This window comes from Lipotes vexillifer, unplaced genomic scaffold, assembly GCF_000442215.2.
Source record: "Lipotes vexillifer unplaced genomic scaffold, Lipotes_vexillifer_v1.1 scaffold42, whole genome shotgun sequence".
Lineage (NCBI taxonomy): Eukaryota > Metazoa > Chordata > Mammalia > Artiodactyla > Lipotidae > Lipotes > Lipotes vexillifer.
In genome coordinates, this window is record NW_006783436.1 from 706,018 (window position 1) to 723,231 (window position 17,214).

The following is a 17,214-nucleotide window of genomic DNA, read 5'->3' on the forward strand; positions in this document are numbered from 1 at the left end:
GGCCTCTCCCGCCGCGGAGCACAGGCTCCGGACGCGCAGGCTCAGCGGCCATGGCTCACGGGCCCAGCCGCTCCGCGGCATGTGGGATCTTCCCGGACCGGGACACGAACCCGCGTCCCCTGCATCGGCAGGCAGACTCTCAACCACTGCGCCACCAGGGAAGCCCTTAAGTACTTTTTGAGAGTACTTTAAGATGATAACAAAATGGTCTCAGGTGCCACCATCTACATGTTGTAGGGAGTCTAGATCATGATGCAGACGACAACCTGACCCACAGAAGTGTTGTGATTGACTTGCACAATATTATAAAGGTGGGAAATTTTGCAGAGAAATCTGGTTTTCCATCTCCTCTTAGAAGAAGAAAAATACAACCTGTCAAAGGTGGGCCTGCATTCTAGTGTGACAGTAATCAGCTGGATCTGACTCATTACATTTACACACACACGAATTGTATACCTCTGCTTGGCTGGTCTCCACCACTCCTTATTGACTGCACACAGCCTACCTTATTTGATTTCTCTCTAGCTCCAGTGATGGTTGAGTTAGAAACCCTTGACCTGGCCAGCTGTTTCATGCAGAATATCTTAGGGGATCCCTCTTGCCAGTGCCAGCTACCCAAGATGCAGTATTGTGTATTCAAGTGTTGCTAAGAGAGTGAATTTTAAGCATTTTCTTCACAGGGAAAAAAAAATGTAACCGTGAGGTGATGGATGTGAACTAAACTTACTGTGGTAATCATTTCACAATGCATGCATGTTTCAGATCATTAGGTTGTACACCTTAAATTAATGCAGTGTTAAATGTCAAGTATATCTCAATAAAACCGGAAAAAAAATTTGGCTCCAGGGTCCACTAAAAGTCATCATCTGTAAGCATCTCAATTTTATTTCCAGGGTGCAGTCTGCTATTAGCAATGTTGTCTATGAATGTTTTTATTCTTTCCCACTAACTTATGCAAAGAAATAGTCAAGTGCCCAGTCAATCCTCATGATCTTTAAAGACACTTAAAAGCTTAAAGATGTTAAAATGCACTACCTTGGTTTCATTTCTTTGGGGTTATGTGTAGCAAATGTCTTGGTATTTGCAAGTTGAAGTAGCTGTTTTGTTCCAGGTGTTTTTAACATTCTGTAGCTGTAATAGCAGTGTAGATATGCTGATCTCAGAAAATGTAATTTGCGTTCTTAGATATGTCATCCCTTTTTTGAGAGTTAACAAAATGCTCTTGACCTAAAGAGTAATTAATAGCAGAGATTTTAGCTTCCTGTTACTTAATTGGAAGAATCTTAGTAATTTTGACAGAATTGGACAGTTGTGTTGTTTTCCACAGTACTATTTGGCTCACAAAGATAGCTCCAAAGAAGTCATGTCTTTGTATATTCTCAGCCTCTTGTATAAAAGTTTTGATTCAGCTGCTAAAATTGCTTGTTACATTTCTTAAATTGCTGATGACAGTGTGTCTCAAACTTCCATTGTTATTCTGTGTATAAAGTTGCACTCTATTTACTTGACATTTGATTAAGTTAAATGGTGTATTTGTTGCAACAATAACATGTAATAACGTATTTTTCTTTTTTTAAAAAATAGATTTGGACTGAGCAACAAATTTGAATCAGAATTCCCTTCTTCATTAACTGGAAAAGTGAGTGTCAATATTTAGGTATTATTTATATGCCTCAAAACTAAAGTCTTTTCCTAACAAATTAGAAAAATTTATGCTAATGAGACATGTTTATTGACATTAATACTGCAGTGTTGTTATTTCTTAAAATTTTTCTTTAGGTAGCTCCTGAAGAATTTAAAGCCAGCATCAACAGAGTTAACAGTTGTCTTAAGAAGAACCTTCCTGTTAATGTACGTTGGCTACTTTGTGGCTGCCTTTGTTGCTGCTGCACACTAGGCTGCAGTATGTGGCCAGTTATTTGCCTCAGTAAAAGAGTAAGTTGAATTATATATTTTAATTTAAATATAGAAGTTGACAAGCCAAATCTTGCATTTACCTAGTTTTTATTTTTTGTATTGAATGCGTCACACTATTCTGAATACTATACAGAAATAATTTGATCCAATAGAGGAGTGATTAAGTTACGTCCACATGCTGTTATATTAAATAGCAATCTGAAAATTATAATTTTTATGACATAGGACATTACGTTAGGGTAGAATATAGCGTTCTCTATGTATACATTGATGGTGGTAATTGAAAATTTGGGTTCAGGTCTGCCACTCATCTCTGACCTTCTAGGCATGTTTCCTAACCTATTTATTTATTTGTTTGTTTGTTTATTTATTGCTGCATTGGGTCTTTGTTGCTGTGTGCAGGCTTTCTCTAGTCGTGGTGAGCGGGGGCTACTCTTTGTTGCAAAGCTCGGGCTTCTCATTGTGGTGGCTTTCTCTTGTTGCAGAGTGCGGGCTCTATAGCGCAGGCTCAGTAGTTGTGGCGCATGGGCTTAGTTGCTCTGTGGCATGCGGGATCTTCCCGGACCAGGGCTCGAACCCATGTCCCCTGCATTGGCAGGTGGATTCTTAACCACTGCGCCACCAGGAAAGTCCCTTCCTAAGCTTTTTAAACTGTAGTTGACATATTTGTAAAATGACAATATTTACCTCCCTACTTGAATAGGACTGTTGTAAGGATAAAATAAAATAGTGTTTGTAAAGCTTTTAGTTGAATAGCTCAGAGCAAGAGTCTAATATATGTTGATTAATAGCATTATTACTGATATGTAAGGTAGTACCCATAGAAAAAATCAAATGGTAATAGTGCTTATTTTTATTTGGTGAAATTATGGGGAATTCTGTTTTCTTTTTTTATTTAAAGAAAATTTTTTGTTATTTTACAAGTTTCCTGTGATGAGTACATAGTAATCCTGTAATCTGAAAAAATGATCTAAAGTGTAATAATTTTGACTGCTTATAATAAAAACTTTCCAAGATGTGGGTAGAGATAAGGCAAATTAGTATAGATTGAATGTGTTATATTTTTGTTAAAAAGCTTTAAAAAATTGTGGTAATTAAATGTATAAAAATGAAATACCATTACATTGAAATTGAATGTATAGTTTTGTGTGGCTACATTTCATTTTGTCATCAAATGATAGGAAATATGGAAAAGCACATTTTATTTGTCCTTTTTTGTTTTACATAATAGGATGTATATTTCTACTGGAAAAATATTTAGCTAGTGCATTTTATCAATAGGAAGTAGATATTGCCTTCATAATAAAATTACTATTGTAATATTTACTTTTTTATATTCCAAGAATATTTCTTTTTTTTCCCCTCATAGTTCTTACCAGAGCATCTTCCTACCATAGATTAAAAGGAAAAAAAAATATGGTTGTACCTGCATCCACAGTTGAATTTGTAGCTCTTATAGTTTAGAGCCTCTCACTCCCTCCTACTGTTTGGGCATTTCTATTGTTTAAGTGACTGCTATATCTTACTTGGTTGGCTGTTATTTAACCCAAGGAATCAGAGAGTTTTATTACTGTAGAAACCTTTGTGACCTAGTTATTTTTATCTTTTTGAGGTTTTGAGATTCTGTTTTTTACTTTTTAAATGAGTAAACAAGACATTGCAATGTGCACACAGTGTAGGATTTAGAAAACAAAAGTAAACTTCCTACCCTTCTCCATGAATTCTTAGTAAGAAGATCATATTTCAGATGCTTTCATTAAATTCCTTCTTATTTGAGACATAAGGTAGATTGACTTTTTTAGGTTATTTCAGTCTGTAGTTTCAGAAAGTACACTTCATTCAACTGTGTATTATTACGTATAAGATCTTTCTTGTATTTATATGATTTAATTTTATATGGACTCTACTGTCCAGTGGGCATAAAAAATTTGACTACTGCTTAAAAAACTGTGCATTTCCCTATCGAGGGTTTAAACTATTATATAATTGGAGAGAGGGACCCTTCATGCATGTATGAAGAGTATTAGAGGCCCTGAAAAAAGGGGTGCTTTGTAAGATGGGGGCAGGATGATTTGGAACAGGGATTTTTAACCTTTTATTTATCATAGACCCCTTTGATGGTCTGGGGAAGCCTATGAACCCTTTCTTAGAATAATGTTTAATTTGTGTTTGGAAAGGTTTAATGTATCTTAAGTGTGTTTTCAAATACCTTGGATTATTCAGGAAACCAATTACATAGTTATCAAAATACTGAAACCCCTCAAATGTATGATTTATAAATATTTATTAATGCATGCAAAATAAGATAGCAGGGGACTCATGGTAGTATGATGTTATAGGAAAAATCTGATTTCTATGAGTGATAAATATACAGGTCCTATTTAAACTACCACAGTTAGTTGCATGCATTCATAGCCTAAGGAAATATACTACATTTCAGTTAGAGGTTAGTGAAATTAAAGATGAATTTTTGTTCTGTCCACTTTCACAGACTGCTGGACTTCTATGTAGGTGTTCCATGTTAAGAACCCTTGATTTAGAGGTACTAGTATAAATAAAAGCTAAAACCCAGCCTGATTGCCAGCCTCTGAACCCCTCTGAACCTCTGCTTTGTCCTCGTTTGTGATGTGGAATCGTCTTATACGGTTAGAATTGTCTCACTCTAAGGCAAATCAGCACCAAAGGCATACTCCATATGCAGCTTAGCGTTTTCACCTTCCTAATGTTACTTAATAGTTTGAATAGCTAGATTTCTGCCTTGTCTTTGAAACCCATCCCCAAATGAGTGATCCTTTTTATGACCTGGCCATGTTCCAGAGACCTGGTTTTTAATCTGTCCTATCGTTATTATTTTTAGATCTTCCAAATTGCCTTTTCCTTTTAATTTTTTTAAAAATTTATTTATTTTTTGGCTGCGTTGGGTCTTCGTTGCCGTGTGTAGGCTTTCTCTAGTTGCGGCGAGCGGGGGCTACTCTTCGTTGTGGTGCACGGACTTCTTGTTGCGGTGGCTTCTCTTGTTGTAGAGCATGGGCTCTAAGTGTGTGGGCTCAGTAGTTGTTGCTCGCGGGCTCTATAGTGTAGGCTCAGTAGTTGTAGTGCACGGGCTTAGTTTCTCCTGGGCATGTGGGATCTTCCTGGACCAGGGCTTGAACCCGTGTTCCCTGCACTGGCAGGCGGATTCTCAACTTCCCACCAGGGAAGTCTGCCTTTTCCTCTTAAAAAAATTACCTTAGCCTATTTTTGAAAATTATTTAATATACAGTAAAATTTTCTCTTTTTGATGTACAGTTCTATGATTTTTGACAAATGCATAGAGTTGTGTAACTGTTGCCACAATCAAGATACATTACAGTTCTTTCACTTCAAAAAACTTCCTTTTTCTGTCCCACTGCAGTCACACCCTCTTTCTCAGTTTTTAAACCCTGGCAACACTGATCTGTTCTCTATCCCTATGGTTCTGCCTTTTCTAGAATATTGTATGAATGGAAGTATACAGTGTATATAGCCACTTGAATCTGGCTTCTTTCATTCAGGTAGTGCATTTTAGAGTCATCTATTTTGTTTCATGTAGCAATAGTTTATTCTTTTTTATTGCTGAGTAGCATTCTATTGTATGGATGTATCACAATTTGTTTATCCATTCACCAATTGAAGGACATCCCTTGTCAGATATATAACTTGCAAATATATTTTTGCAGTCTGTAATTGTCTTTTCATTCTCTTATCGTCTTTGGCAGAGCAAAAGTTTTTTATTTTGCTTAAGTCCAATTTGTTAATTTTTAAAAAGTTGATTGTGCATTTGGTGTCATATCTAAGAATTCTTTGCCTAAATTAGGGTCACAACATTTTTCTCCTGTGATCTCTTCTGCATTTTACTTTTAGGTCTTCCACCCATTTTGAGCCAGTATTTGTACAGGTGTGAGTAGATCAAAGTTCATTTTTTGCATATAACTTCAAGTTTTCCAGGATGATTTGTTGAAAAGACTATCCTTTTTCCATTAAATTGCCATTGTATGGGTACATTGTGAAAAGTCAATCAACCATATTTATGTGGATCTACTTCTGGACTCTGTTCTGTTCTATTGACTTCTATGTGTCCATCTTGATTTCAATACCATGTGGTCTTATTTATAATATTTTATAGCTGTATAGTATATAGTATATATATATGCTATAGTGCTGTAGTACCTACTATAAAACTATAAAGTACTATATACAAGATACATCTATATATATGTATATATAGTATCTAGTGTGTGTGTGTGCGTGTGTGTGTGTGTGTGTGTGTATATATATATATATATATAGTATCTAGTGTGTGTGTGTGCGTGTGTGTGTGTGTGTGTGTGTATATATATATATATATATATATATATATAGTTTAGTACCTTATAGCTTCATAGTAAGTGTGGAAATCAGGTAGGGCAAGTCTTCCAAACTTCATTCTTCTTTTTCAGGATTTTGGCTATTCTAATTTCTTTCATTTTTCATATATGTTTTAGAATCAGATTGTTGTGTCTAAAAAAATATGCTGGGGTTTTGATAGATTGAAATTATAGATCAATATGGAGAAAATAGACATCTTAGCAACAAGTCTGCTAAACCATTAATGTGGCATACCTCTCTATTTATTTAGGTCTTCTTTGATTTCTTTTTCATCAGTATTTTGTAATTTTTTGCATAGCATACAGATCATGCACATATTTTGTTAGCTTTATATGTACTTATTTCTTTGGTTTTGGTGCTATTAATGGTATTTTTAAATTTTTGATTTCCAGTTGTTCATTGCTAGTACATAAAAAATACAATTGATTTTTGTATGTTGACATTGTGTCCTGTGATCTTATTATATTCCAGGAATGTTTTTGTACATTCTATGGGATTTTCTACATAGATAACCATGTTGTTTTATTTCTTGATTTCTAATCTGTATACCTTTTATTTCTTTCTCTTTTTTCACTGAGTAGGATTTCCAGTAAAATGTTGAATAGGAGTGATGAGAGTGGACTCCTTTAGGCCTGATTTTCTCTATTTTTCTGTTTTCAATTTCACTGCTTTTTGCTCTTATTTTTATTATTTCTTCTCCTTGCTTTGGATTTAATTTGTTTATTTATTTCTAACTGCACTGACTAGAATCTCCAGAAAAACACTGATTAGAAGCAGTGAGAACATATGTCCTTGTCTTGCTTCTGATATTAGGGGGAATGCCTTCTCACTTTCATCATTCCATATCATCATATTAATGACAGGGTTTTGTAGATGTCCTTTATCATCTGAGTAAGTTTTATTCTACTAGTTTGTGGAGAGTTTTTATCAGGAATAGATGGTGGATTTTGTCAGATACCTTTTCTGCTTCTTTAGAGTGGTTATATGGTTTTTTGTTTTTAGTTTAGAAATATGTGGAATTGATTGGATTTTTGGTTGTTAAACCAACCTTGCATTCCTGGAATGAACCTCACTTGGTCATGTCTATTTTTCTTTTAATATTTTTGTTGGATTTGATAGACTATAAGTTTGTTTAGAAGTCTTATATCTGTCTTCATGAGGGATATTTTTCTGTAGTCTTTTCTCATAATGTCTGATTTTGGCATTGGGGTAGTGATAGCCTCACAAAATGAGTTGGGAAGTGTTCCCTCCTCTTCAGTTTTCTGGATGAGTTTGTGCAGAATATGCATTATTTCTTCCTTAAATTTTAGGAGCACTCATCAAGGTTCCTCTGTGTTGTAATGTGTATCAATTCTCCATTCATTTTTATGGTTGAATAATATCCCGTTATGCATATATATCACAACTTGTGCTTAACTTCTCGAGGAACCAGAGCAGTGTTTAGTCTAGGGCTGAGCACTAGTGAGGCAAGACCTTCCTGGTTACTTTACTCAGTAGCTTGTTAATTGTGATGTTCTCTAGTCTGGCTCATGGAAAGAGGCTTTGTGCTGGATATTTGTCAGTTTTGGATACTCTTCCTGTAATCCTTTCTAGTAGTTCTTTGCTCTACCTTTGGTAGTTTCCTTACGCACATGTGCTGCTCAGCACTCACCTGAATGCTCAGTAGAGACTATCTTCAGATCTTTGGAGTTCTTTGCAGCACTTTCCTCTCTAGTACTCTATTCTGTGGCTTCTAGCTGCCTTGGTTTCCTCAGATTCTCAGCTCAGTCTCCTTAACTCGGAGTTGCCAGGCTTTGTCTGGGCTCTCCCTCCATTCACTGTGGCCTGGAAGCTCTCTGACATCAGTAATCATGGGAAAGCATAGGGCCTTTCTCTTTTCGTCTCTGTCTCCCAGGAATTCTGGTCTTTCCTTGTCTGTTGTCCATTGTCTTGAAAACAGTTTCATATGCTTTGAGGGGTATTTTGGGTTTTTGTTTGTTTGTTTTGGTGGTTTCAGGCCACAGGGTAAATCTGGTGCCTATTGCTGCATCGTCGCTGAAAATGAAAGTCTGAATGTCCTCTTTTTATAGAAGTGTTTTGACAAATAACTACTGTGCTGCGGATTGAAAGATTTATATTAACGCTATACTCAAAGAGCATGTAGTCTATTTGGAGAATTGGCTAGATGAGTGCAGAGATAGTTTAAGTTTGTAAGTACTCGTCATGTTTTTCATGAAGTAGCTCTCATAACAAAAGACAATAAATATATGTCCTTAGGGTCTAGAAATACGAAGTAGCCACCTGCAATCACAAAGTATGTTTGAAGTCTTGTGTTACATCTCAGACACTCAGCTGAATTTTACATTCTATCACATAACATATATTTGTTTTAATAGAAAATGTTTAAAATGACTTGTTGAATAAAGTTGATACTCTTAGAATATAAGCATATGTGTCTCATGAAATTGCTGGTTTTAGCTACCACTTCTTTATGCTGCTAGTATGCCATTCTCTGGAAGTTACTTATTCATTAATGCAATTAATATTTCTAAAGCTGCACTGTGGGCTTGGTACTGTTTAAGATGCTGTTTAGATACTGTTTAGAGGTTATGTGTTTCCTCTTGTAGACTTAAAAAGTAGACAGAAAACAATGAGGTAATTACAAATAGTGATAAGTGCTTGGAAGACAATAAAGCAGAAAACCTCAGCCTTCTGGTGTTCTTTGTAAGAGCTTGAGGAGCTTACAAGCAAATAAAATGTTCAGCTTGATTAAATAGATCTTATGACCTTTACTTTGCAAAAGCTTATTTTCGTTGATACTTGTGTTTATACTTTGCTTTTTGATTGTGCCTTAATTGTAATATTATAGTTTTGAAAATTGATGTCTAAGTAAGTGAACTCTTTATGACTTGTTTTTCTTTCAGCCTGGCTTATTTATTGAGGAAACAAGTTTCATAATTTTACTGTACATTGTGTTACAGTATTTTTTGTTTTAGCTTGTTTTCCATCCTAAAGTAACTATTAGTTTAAGTCTTCTAAGATTTTGCATATATATAAAAAATATCCCACATTTAGTGGTTTTATAGACTTTGTTTATATATGCTCTCAGCCATTATCCTTTCTGACTGAAGAACTCTTAAGTTTTAGAATGTTTATATGCCGATTTCTTAATCTTATGAGTTGTCTTACCTCCTTTTTTTAGTGCTTTAATCTCTCTCTTACATATGATGACCAAAATTGTGTGGCTTTCTAAAAGTGCTCTCTCTATATGGATTTGTTGTAAATAGTGTATATTTCCATTCCCTTTATACTTTTATTTGTATGTCGTCCTATATCAGGGAATCATTTCTTTAGGAATAGGGAAATAGGCTGCAACATGTGGTAGCTGGGACCTGCACTTTGGTGCTAGAGGAACTGGTTTGGAAAGTGGTACTTACTCAGAATGACTGATCAGTTCACTCACTCTAAACCTCACTTTTTACCTAAGATGGCGTTAATCTCTTCTTTGCAGTGTTGTTTTAAAATTTAGAGCAAGTGCACATAGAGTACTTAGTATAGTATTTTGGCTATAGTGTGTGCTTAGTTAATGGCAGTTGCTATTAATATCATTTTATTATTCTTCCCAGTGTCTGTCTTGCTAACTACTATATCCCCAGTGCCTCTCACAGTGCCTCTCGTCTACTTTATGTTCAATAAGTATTTGCTGAATGAATGTACCTTTTGGCTTTTGAAATTCTTGACTAGTAAGAACGTAACATTTCAGAAGATATAGTCCTCACTATTCAAAATAAGATTCCTAAGTAAATAAAAGCATCTTGTCTTTTAGAGTAAATAACATTTTTTTTTTCCTGCAGGAGCAGTGTGATAAAGTATAAACAATAGTAAATCAGTGTTTGAAGCTGAGTGACTTTGAGAGAGTCGCTTAAAACCTCTCTGAGACTGGACTTTCACCACCATCCCCCCCACATCTTTTTCTTTTAATCTCAGAAGAGAGGCTGACTGATCTCTGTAGGTACTCTCCAGCCCTAAAAATCTATAATCCTTTGAAAGTTGAGCTGTGTAGATCTACAAAACATCACTATTTCCAAGCTCTAAGTAAAGAAGTTCTCAATATTGATTTTTATTTCAAATCTAAAGATTTAACATTTTAGTAAAATATTTTCTTTGTTTTTTGTTTTTTTTTTTTTTTACTTTTTCTTTTACTTCTTTGGCTTCTCTGAGTATTTTTGGATAATTACTATTTAGTTTTGAAACTTTGATTAAAAAAAAAAAAGGCCTGTATCTCATCTAACTGTATTTCTTTTACTTTAAGTTGTATTATGCTTAGATTTACTTCTAGATATCTTTTCTCTCAACCTCAAGTTTAGTTATCCAATAATTGTGAGTTACTTTGGTTGGGGTATAGAAGGGGTAGAAAATCCAAATGGAAGAGGTCAAGAGTAGAGGGTTTTGAGTGAGAATGCAGCCTTGTAAGACTTAAAAAAATTCAAGGGAAAGTGAACCTAGGACAATCATAACCAAAGAGCTGCAAATATTTGTATATGAGAAGAATTTGAAGTATACTTACTCAGTTATACTAATAGTATTAAAAGTTACCCAAAACTTTTAGAACTCTAATTTACTCTGTGTTTGGGATTTGAGCATTTGTATTCAGTAACTCTGAATCATAAGATGAGAATGTCAGTGAACATTTGGATGAAGAATTAGATAAAGAAAAATGCTAACATGTTTCAGGTAATGAAAGCAAAACAAACTTAAAAACATCATAATGAAATTTTAGTGAAGGGCGATCTTGAAAAGTTTCTGGTAAACAAGAGATGATGAATTAAATGTAGTCTTATGACAATCATTATTATTAATTGAAAGTATAGGAAAACCAGTGCTAACTTTTTTTTAACGAATGCTGTCCAATTGCTTTATTTCTATAAATATAACATATTTATAAGGGCTTTCATATGTTCAAGATAAGTATACATCTGTGAAACCAACATTATAAGCGATGCTGTAAACCCAAGCATCACCTCTAATAATTCACTCCTTTCCTCCCTCTTTTTTTGTGTGTGTAGGTGTGACAAGAACATTTAATGTAAGATCTACCCCATGCATTCTTGCCCCACTCCCAGCTTTACTGAGATGTAATTGACACATAACATTGCGTAAGTTTAAAGTGTACAACATGATGATCTGATACACATATATATTGCAAAACCCAGACGTTCTCTTCTAATCTTGAGTGTTCACTTTATGCCAGGGTCATTGGGTTAATCAATTTACTTGTACTGTGTCATTCAGTCTTCCCCAAATTCCAAGAGTAGGCATTCATATTATTCCTATTTTAAGGATGAGAAAACTGAGGCTCAGAAGTTAAGTAATCTTTGAGATCCCACAGTCTACAGAGCTAGGCCATAATTTGAACCCCAGGCTTAAAGCCTCAGATATGCTTTTTTTTCACTCTTTGATAAGGATACAAAATCAAGCTGTTTTTTATTACTTATCATAATTTAATTTTATACCTGGAAGCAGGGGGATTTTAGAGGTTTGGAAGAAACTTAAAAGATTATTTCACAAGATAGGAGATTGAGGCCCATTGAGTGTTGTAAGTTTATCCAGTTGATTTATAAATGGTAGCAATGTTCAAGCATTTTATATTAGCTTTTGCAGTACTTTAGTTTTTCAGCAGATTTAGCTTTCCAATTATTTTTTCCCTAATATTTAAACAAATTTGTATTTCTTTTTTTTTTTTTTTTTTTTTTTTTTTTTTTTTTTTTTGCTGTACGCGGGGCTCTCGTGACCTCTCCCATTGCGGAGCACAGGCTCCAGACGCGCAGGCACAGAGGCCATGGCTCATAGGCCCAGCCGCTCCGCGGCATGTGGGATCTTCCCAGACCGGGCCACGAACCCGTGTCCCCTGCATCGGCAGGCAGACTCTCAACCACTGCGCCACCAGGGAAGCCCATAAACAAATTTGTATTTCTTGAAAATACAGACTAACAGTAAAGGAAGGAGGCCATAAAGGAGGTAAAGATGCAGGAAAATAGTATATTTTAATCAGATTTTATACAAAGTTCCAGTTGGACAACTAAGAGTTGATATATTGCTTTTGCTTCTATTTTACTTTTATAAAAACAAAAATCAACATCCCTGTCTTTGAAAAATCATCAGGTTCTCACTCCCTAATAAATAAGTACACATTATTTCTGGTAAAGTTTTTTTTTTTTAATAATATTACACCCTTCCTTAAAACTTGTGTAACTTAGTGTAACTTAGAGAGACTGAGAATGTCACGTAAGGAGTTAATGCAAAGTAGGAGGGACAGGGACTCTCACTGAAGGTAGAGCCGGGTATTCTAACACCCATCTATCCTTAAGTGTTCAGTTTGCAGTTTCTTGCCTCTTCTTTAGTATCTCCCACGTTATAAGGATAAATAGGTTTAACCTCTTTCAAATCTTATTTCAGTTGCTGTGGAAAAGGGATCTCATGTAAAAAATTTCTTAGGACCAGAAGAATATATTTATTGCTGTTTCATTTTAAAGAATACTTTAGGCGTGAAACTTAGACAACTGATTCTTACATAAACTAAATAAATTACTTCCGTTAGTGTGAATGGCACTGATGATTTGTTTTTAGCTGGAGTAAAAACATGTTACTAAATTAAATTCTCATTATGAAAGAAGATATGCAAGAAAGAAGTGTAAACTTTGAGTCTTAAATGTGCAGAGATGGCACTGGGACTTTAAAGATGTGTTAGACTCCTTTAAAATGTGTTTTGCCTAGAGCTGGCTGACATTCAGTTCCCTCTGAATATTTAGAACATAGTGTTGGTGTGGTGGTTTATAGAAAGATTTGCTCACCTTCTTCAGTGTCCAGTCTGCTGTTACCCCATGCCATGAGTTCTTAATTTCAGATAGTGTATTTTTCAGTTCTAGAAGGTCCATTTGATGTTTTTATAGAGGCTAGTCCTCTTTTGAAATTCTTCATCTTTTCACCCATTTTGTCCATCTTTTCCCTCTATTTAATTGAACATACTAATCATAGTTAATTTAAATTCCTGTCAGCTAATACCAATACTTGGATTATCTGTGGATCTGTTTCTGTGGGTTTTTTCTTTTGGCGGTACGCGGGCCTCTCACTCTCGTGACCTCTCCCATTGCGGAGCACAGGCTCCAGACGCGCAGGCACAGAGGCCATGGCTCATAGGCCCAGCCGCTCCGCGGCATGTGGGATCTTCCCAGACCGGGCCACGAACCCGTGTCCCCTGCATCGGCAGGCAGACTCTCAACCACTGCGCCACCAGGGAAGCCCATAAACAAATTTGTATTTCTTGAAAATACAGACTAACAGTAAAGGAAGGAGGCCATAAAGGAGGTAAAGATGCAGGAAAATAGTATATTTTAATCAGATTTTATACAAAGTTCCAGTTGGACAACTAAGAGTTGATATATTGCTTTTGCTTCTATTTTACTTTTATAAAAACAAAAATCAACATCCCTGTCTTTGAAAAATCATCAGGTTCTCACTCCCTAATAAATAAGTACACATTATTTCTGGTAAAGTTTTTTTTTTTTAATAATATTACACCCTTCCTTAAAACTTGTGTAACTTAGTGTAACTTAGAGAGACTGAGAATGTCACGTAAGGAGTTAATGCAAAGTAGGAGGGACAGGGACTCTCACTGAAGGTAGAGCCGGGTATTCTAACACCCATCTATCCTTAAGTGTTCAGTTTGCAGTTTCTTGCCTCTTCTTTAGTATCTCCCACGTTATAAGGATAAATAGGTTTAACCTCTTTCAAATCTTATTTCAGTTGCTGTGGAAAAGGGATCTCATGTAAAAAATTTCTTAGGACCAGAAGAATATATTTATTGCTGTTTCATTTTAAAGAATACTTTAGGCGTGAAACTTAGACAACTGATTCTTACATAAACTAAATAAATTACTTCCGTTAGTGTGAATGGCACTGATGATTTGTTTTTAGCTGGAGTAAAAACATGTTACTAAATTAAATTCTCATTATGAAAGAAGATATGCAAGAAAGAAGTGTAAACTTTGAGTCTTAAATGTGCAGAGATGGCACTGGGACTTTAAAGATGTGTTAGACTCCTTTAAAATGTGTTTTGCCTAGAGCTGGCTGACATTCAGTTCCCTCTGAATATTTAGAACATAGTGTTGGTGTGGTGGTTTATAGAAAGATTTGCTCACCTTCTTCAGTGTCCAGTCTGCTGTTACCCCATGCCATGAGTTCTTAATTTCAGATAGTGTATTTTTCAGTTCTAGAAGGTCCATTTGATGTTTTTATAGAGGCTAGTCCTCTTTTGAAATTCTTCATCTTTTCACCCATTTTGTCCATCTTTTCCCTCTATTTAATTGAACATACTAATCATAGTTAATTTAAATTCCTGTCAGCTAATACCAATACTTGGATTATCTGTGGATCTGTTTCTGTGGGTTTTTTCTTTTGATTATTGGTCATTTTTTTCCTGACTCTTAAAGTTTTTAATTTTATGCTGGATGTTATAAACAGAATGAAGTAGAAACTCCAGAAAAAATCTTCCAAAATCAAGCGTCCCATCTGTTCTGTATTAGGCAGATAGCTTGAGGAGAACGATCACTTTGATCTAATGAGAGATTGAGGTGGGTTGGGCTGGGTTGCAAGTTTAGTAGATTCAGTCCATCTCTGGTTTTCTATTTCTTGGGTATGACCCTTTCAGACTTTTGATTGAGGCCTGGCAGGTCTTTGTCTCCTCTCCTCAGGAGGTTGTATCCTTTGGATATTTTGAGTTTAGCTTTCCATCTCAATGCAGGTTGAGGTGTTTTGAGGGGGAGACCAATCATGAGTTTGTTGCAGATCCTCCTCCATCTAGCAGAATTTTGTCTCCTAAATACTAGGAGACTCTGAGTAATTTTTCTCTGCCTTTTTGTCTTGGTCCCCCATCCTTCCATGCTGCCCCTAAATTCAGTAGTGTCTCTAGGGAAAACTGGCTTTGCATTTTAGGGTACATCTAATTTCCAGTCCATTGGGCCAGGCTGTACAACCTACAAAAGCTCTGTTGATTTCCCTTTTCCCTAGTAGAGTCCCACTGGTGCCAAGCCTAATCCTCAGCTGACCTCTCTAATCAACAAAGAAAGAAAATGGCTAGTATATAATCATCAAATGATTTAGAAAGGGCTCTTTCCTTCTCTGGATTTTATTTCATCTAGTCCTTGTTGCTTCCAGGATTTTCTGATGTTTTAAAAATAATGGGTTTTTTTTCTTCTTCAGTTTATCCATTTCTATTTGTGATGAGAATGTTGGCTTGAGTTTGACATCCTACACAGAAATATAAGTCTCTAGTTACCTTGACTTTACATAAAGATTATGCTGTTCTTTGCATGTTGGGAAGGAAAGAATGGTGTGATTATCACTATCTTGTTTTTTAACATTTTGTTTGAAATTTCTTCGTGTTTGGAATTGAAGAAATCGTATTTTAAGGACATTGTATTCATTTTATGTTTGTGCCTTGATTGGGAGGATTTATAAATTGATGCCTCTTAATTCAGTTGCAAGTAAAAATAGTTATGCTTGCTGATCCCAAGTAAAAAGAATGTTGGGTATAAAGTTTAGAGATCTGAGTTTGAATCCTGTCATAACCCTTACTGGTTGTGTGACCTTGGGCAAACTATTTAACTTCTTTAAAGCCTGTGTACTTAATCTATAAAATAATAATATACCTCAATTCATGTTTTGTTGCACAAAGCAAGATATAAACAAAAACAAAATACATTTTGGATAAATCCCATTGAGACTTAAGAATAAAGTAGAATGAGTACTTCTAGACCTTAGAGCTGGAGAAAATTGAGTTTTAGATTAAGTTGGCTGTTCAAGGCCGATAGCCTAGTTAGTGGCTTAAGATACCTTGCGTGTCATAGACATGTTATTCAACAAGTTACAAATTCTTTACAAATTCATAGTTCGTTGAATAATGGAGAGCATGATGTTGAAAGCCATACAATCCCGGTTTCAAATCGCAGCTCCACCATTTCCTAGTATAGCTTTAAGTTTCTTAACCCCACTAAGACACAGTTTTCATATGTAAAATAAAAGTTATACAAGCTGCCTTCTAGGTTCATTGTGAAGATTAAATAAGGTAACAAAGGGAAGACACATGGCATGGGGTCACATCCAAAGTGAGGATCAACAAATACTATGCTTTACTCCTTTTTGTTTCTGTTTCTCCAGTTGTCCATAATAATTAATCAGCAGTAATTTTTTTTTTAACCCCACCTGTTGGTTCTAGCCAGTGGTTCTTCCTTGTGTAGTTATATGGATTTTAAAAATCCCTGATAGTAATACATTTGACTCTATTAGCTTAGTGAAATTCACTTGTCTTATGAATAATTTTTCTAATTTTCTGCTGTCAATTGAAACTCAGTTTTTGTTTTTTGAGATGTTATCAGTATTTTCTGAAAAGTTATCAGAGGTTTGTGGATAACCCCTTAAAATTGTGTGCAACATTTTACATATTGGTGCATAAATGCTTTTTTCATCATTCACAAGGTAGTCAGAGTAACCTTAAAAAGTTAAGAGCCACAGGCCTAGTCATACACTCTTTTTTTAAAAAAATATAAATTAATTAATTTATTTATTTTTGGCTGTGTTGGGTCTTCTTGCTGTGCATGGGCTTTCTCTAGTTGCGGCGAGCGGGGGCTACTCTTCGTTGGGGTGTGAGGGCTTCTCACAGCGGTGGCTTGTCTTGTTGCGGAGCACTGGGCTGTACGCTCTTGGGCTTCAGTAGTTGTGGCTCGCGGGCTCTAGAGCGCAGGCTCGGTAGTTGTGGTGCACGGGCTTAGTTGCTCCGAGGCATGTGGGATCTTCCCGTACCAGGGCTCGAACCCGTGTCCCCTGCATTGGCAGGAGGATTCTTAACCACTACGCCACCAGGGAAGCCCTAGTCAT

The 17,214-nt window shown here is 35.7% G+C and overlaps 1 protein-coding gene across 1 annotated transcript in view; it reads left to right on the forward strand.

Moving 5' to 3' along the window:
* CHIC2 (cysteine rich hydrophobic domain 2) overlaps positions 1-17,214 on the forward strand; it is a 47,865-nt gene that overhangs the window by 20,917 nt on the left and 9,734 nt on the right. Inside the window, exons 2-3 of the mRNA XM_007456077.1 lie at positions 1,585-1,639; positions 1,780-1,935. Coding sequence (XP_007456139.1) covers positions 1,585-1,639; positions 1,780-1,935 — 211 coding nt within the window. The remainder of the gene's footprint in view (positions 1-1,584; positions 1,640-1,779; positions 1,936-17,214) is intronic.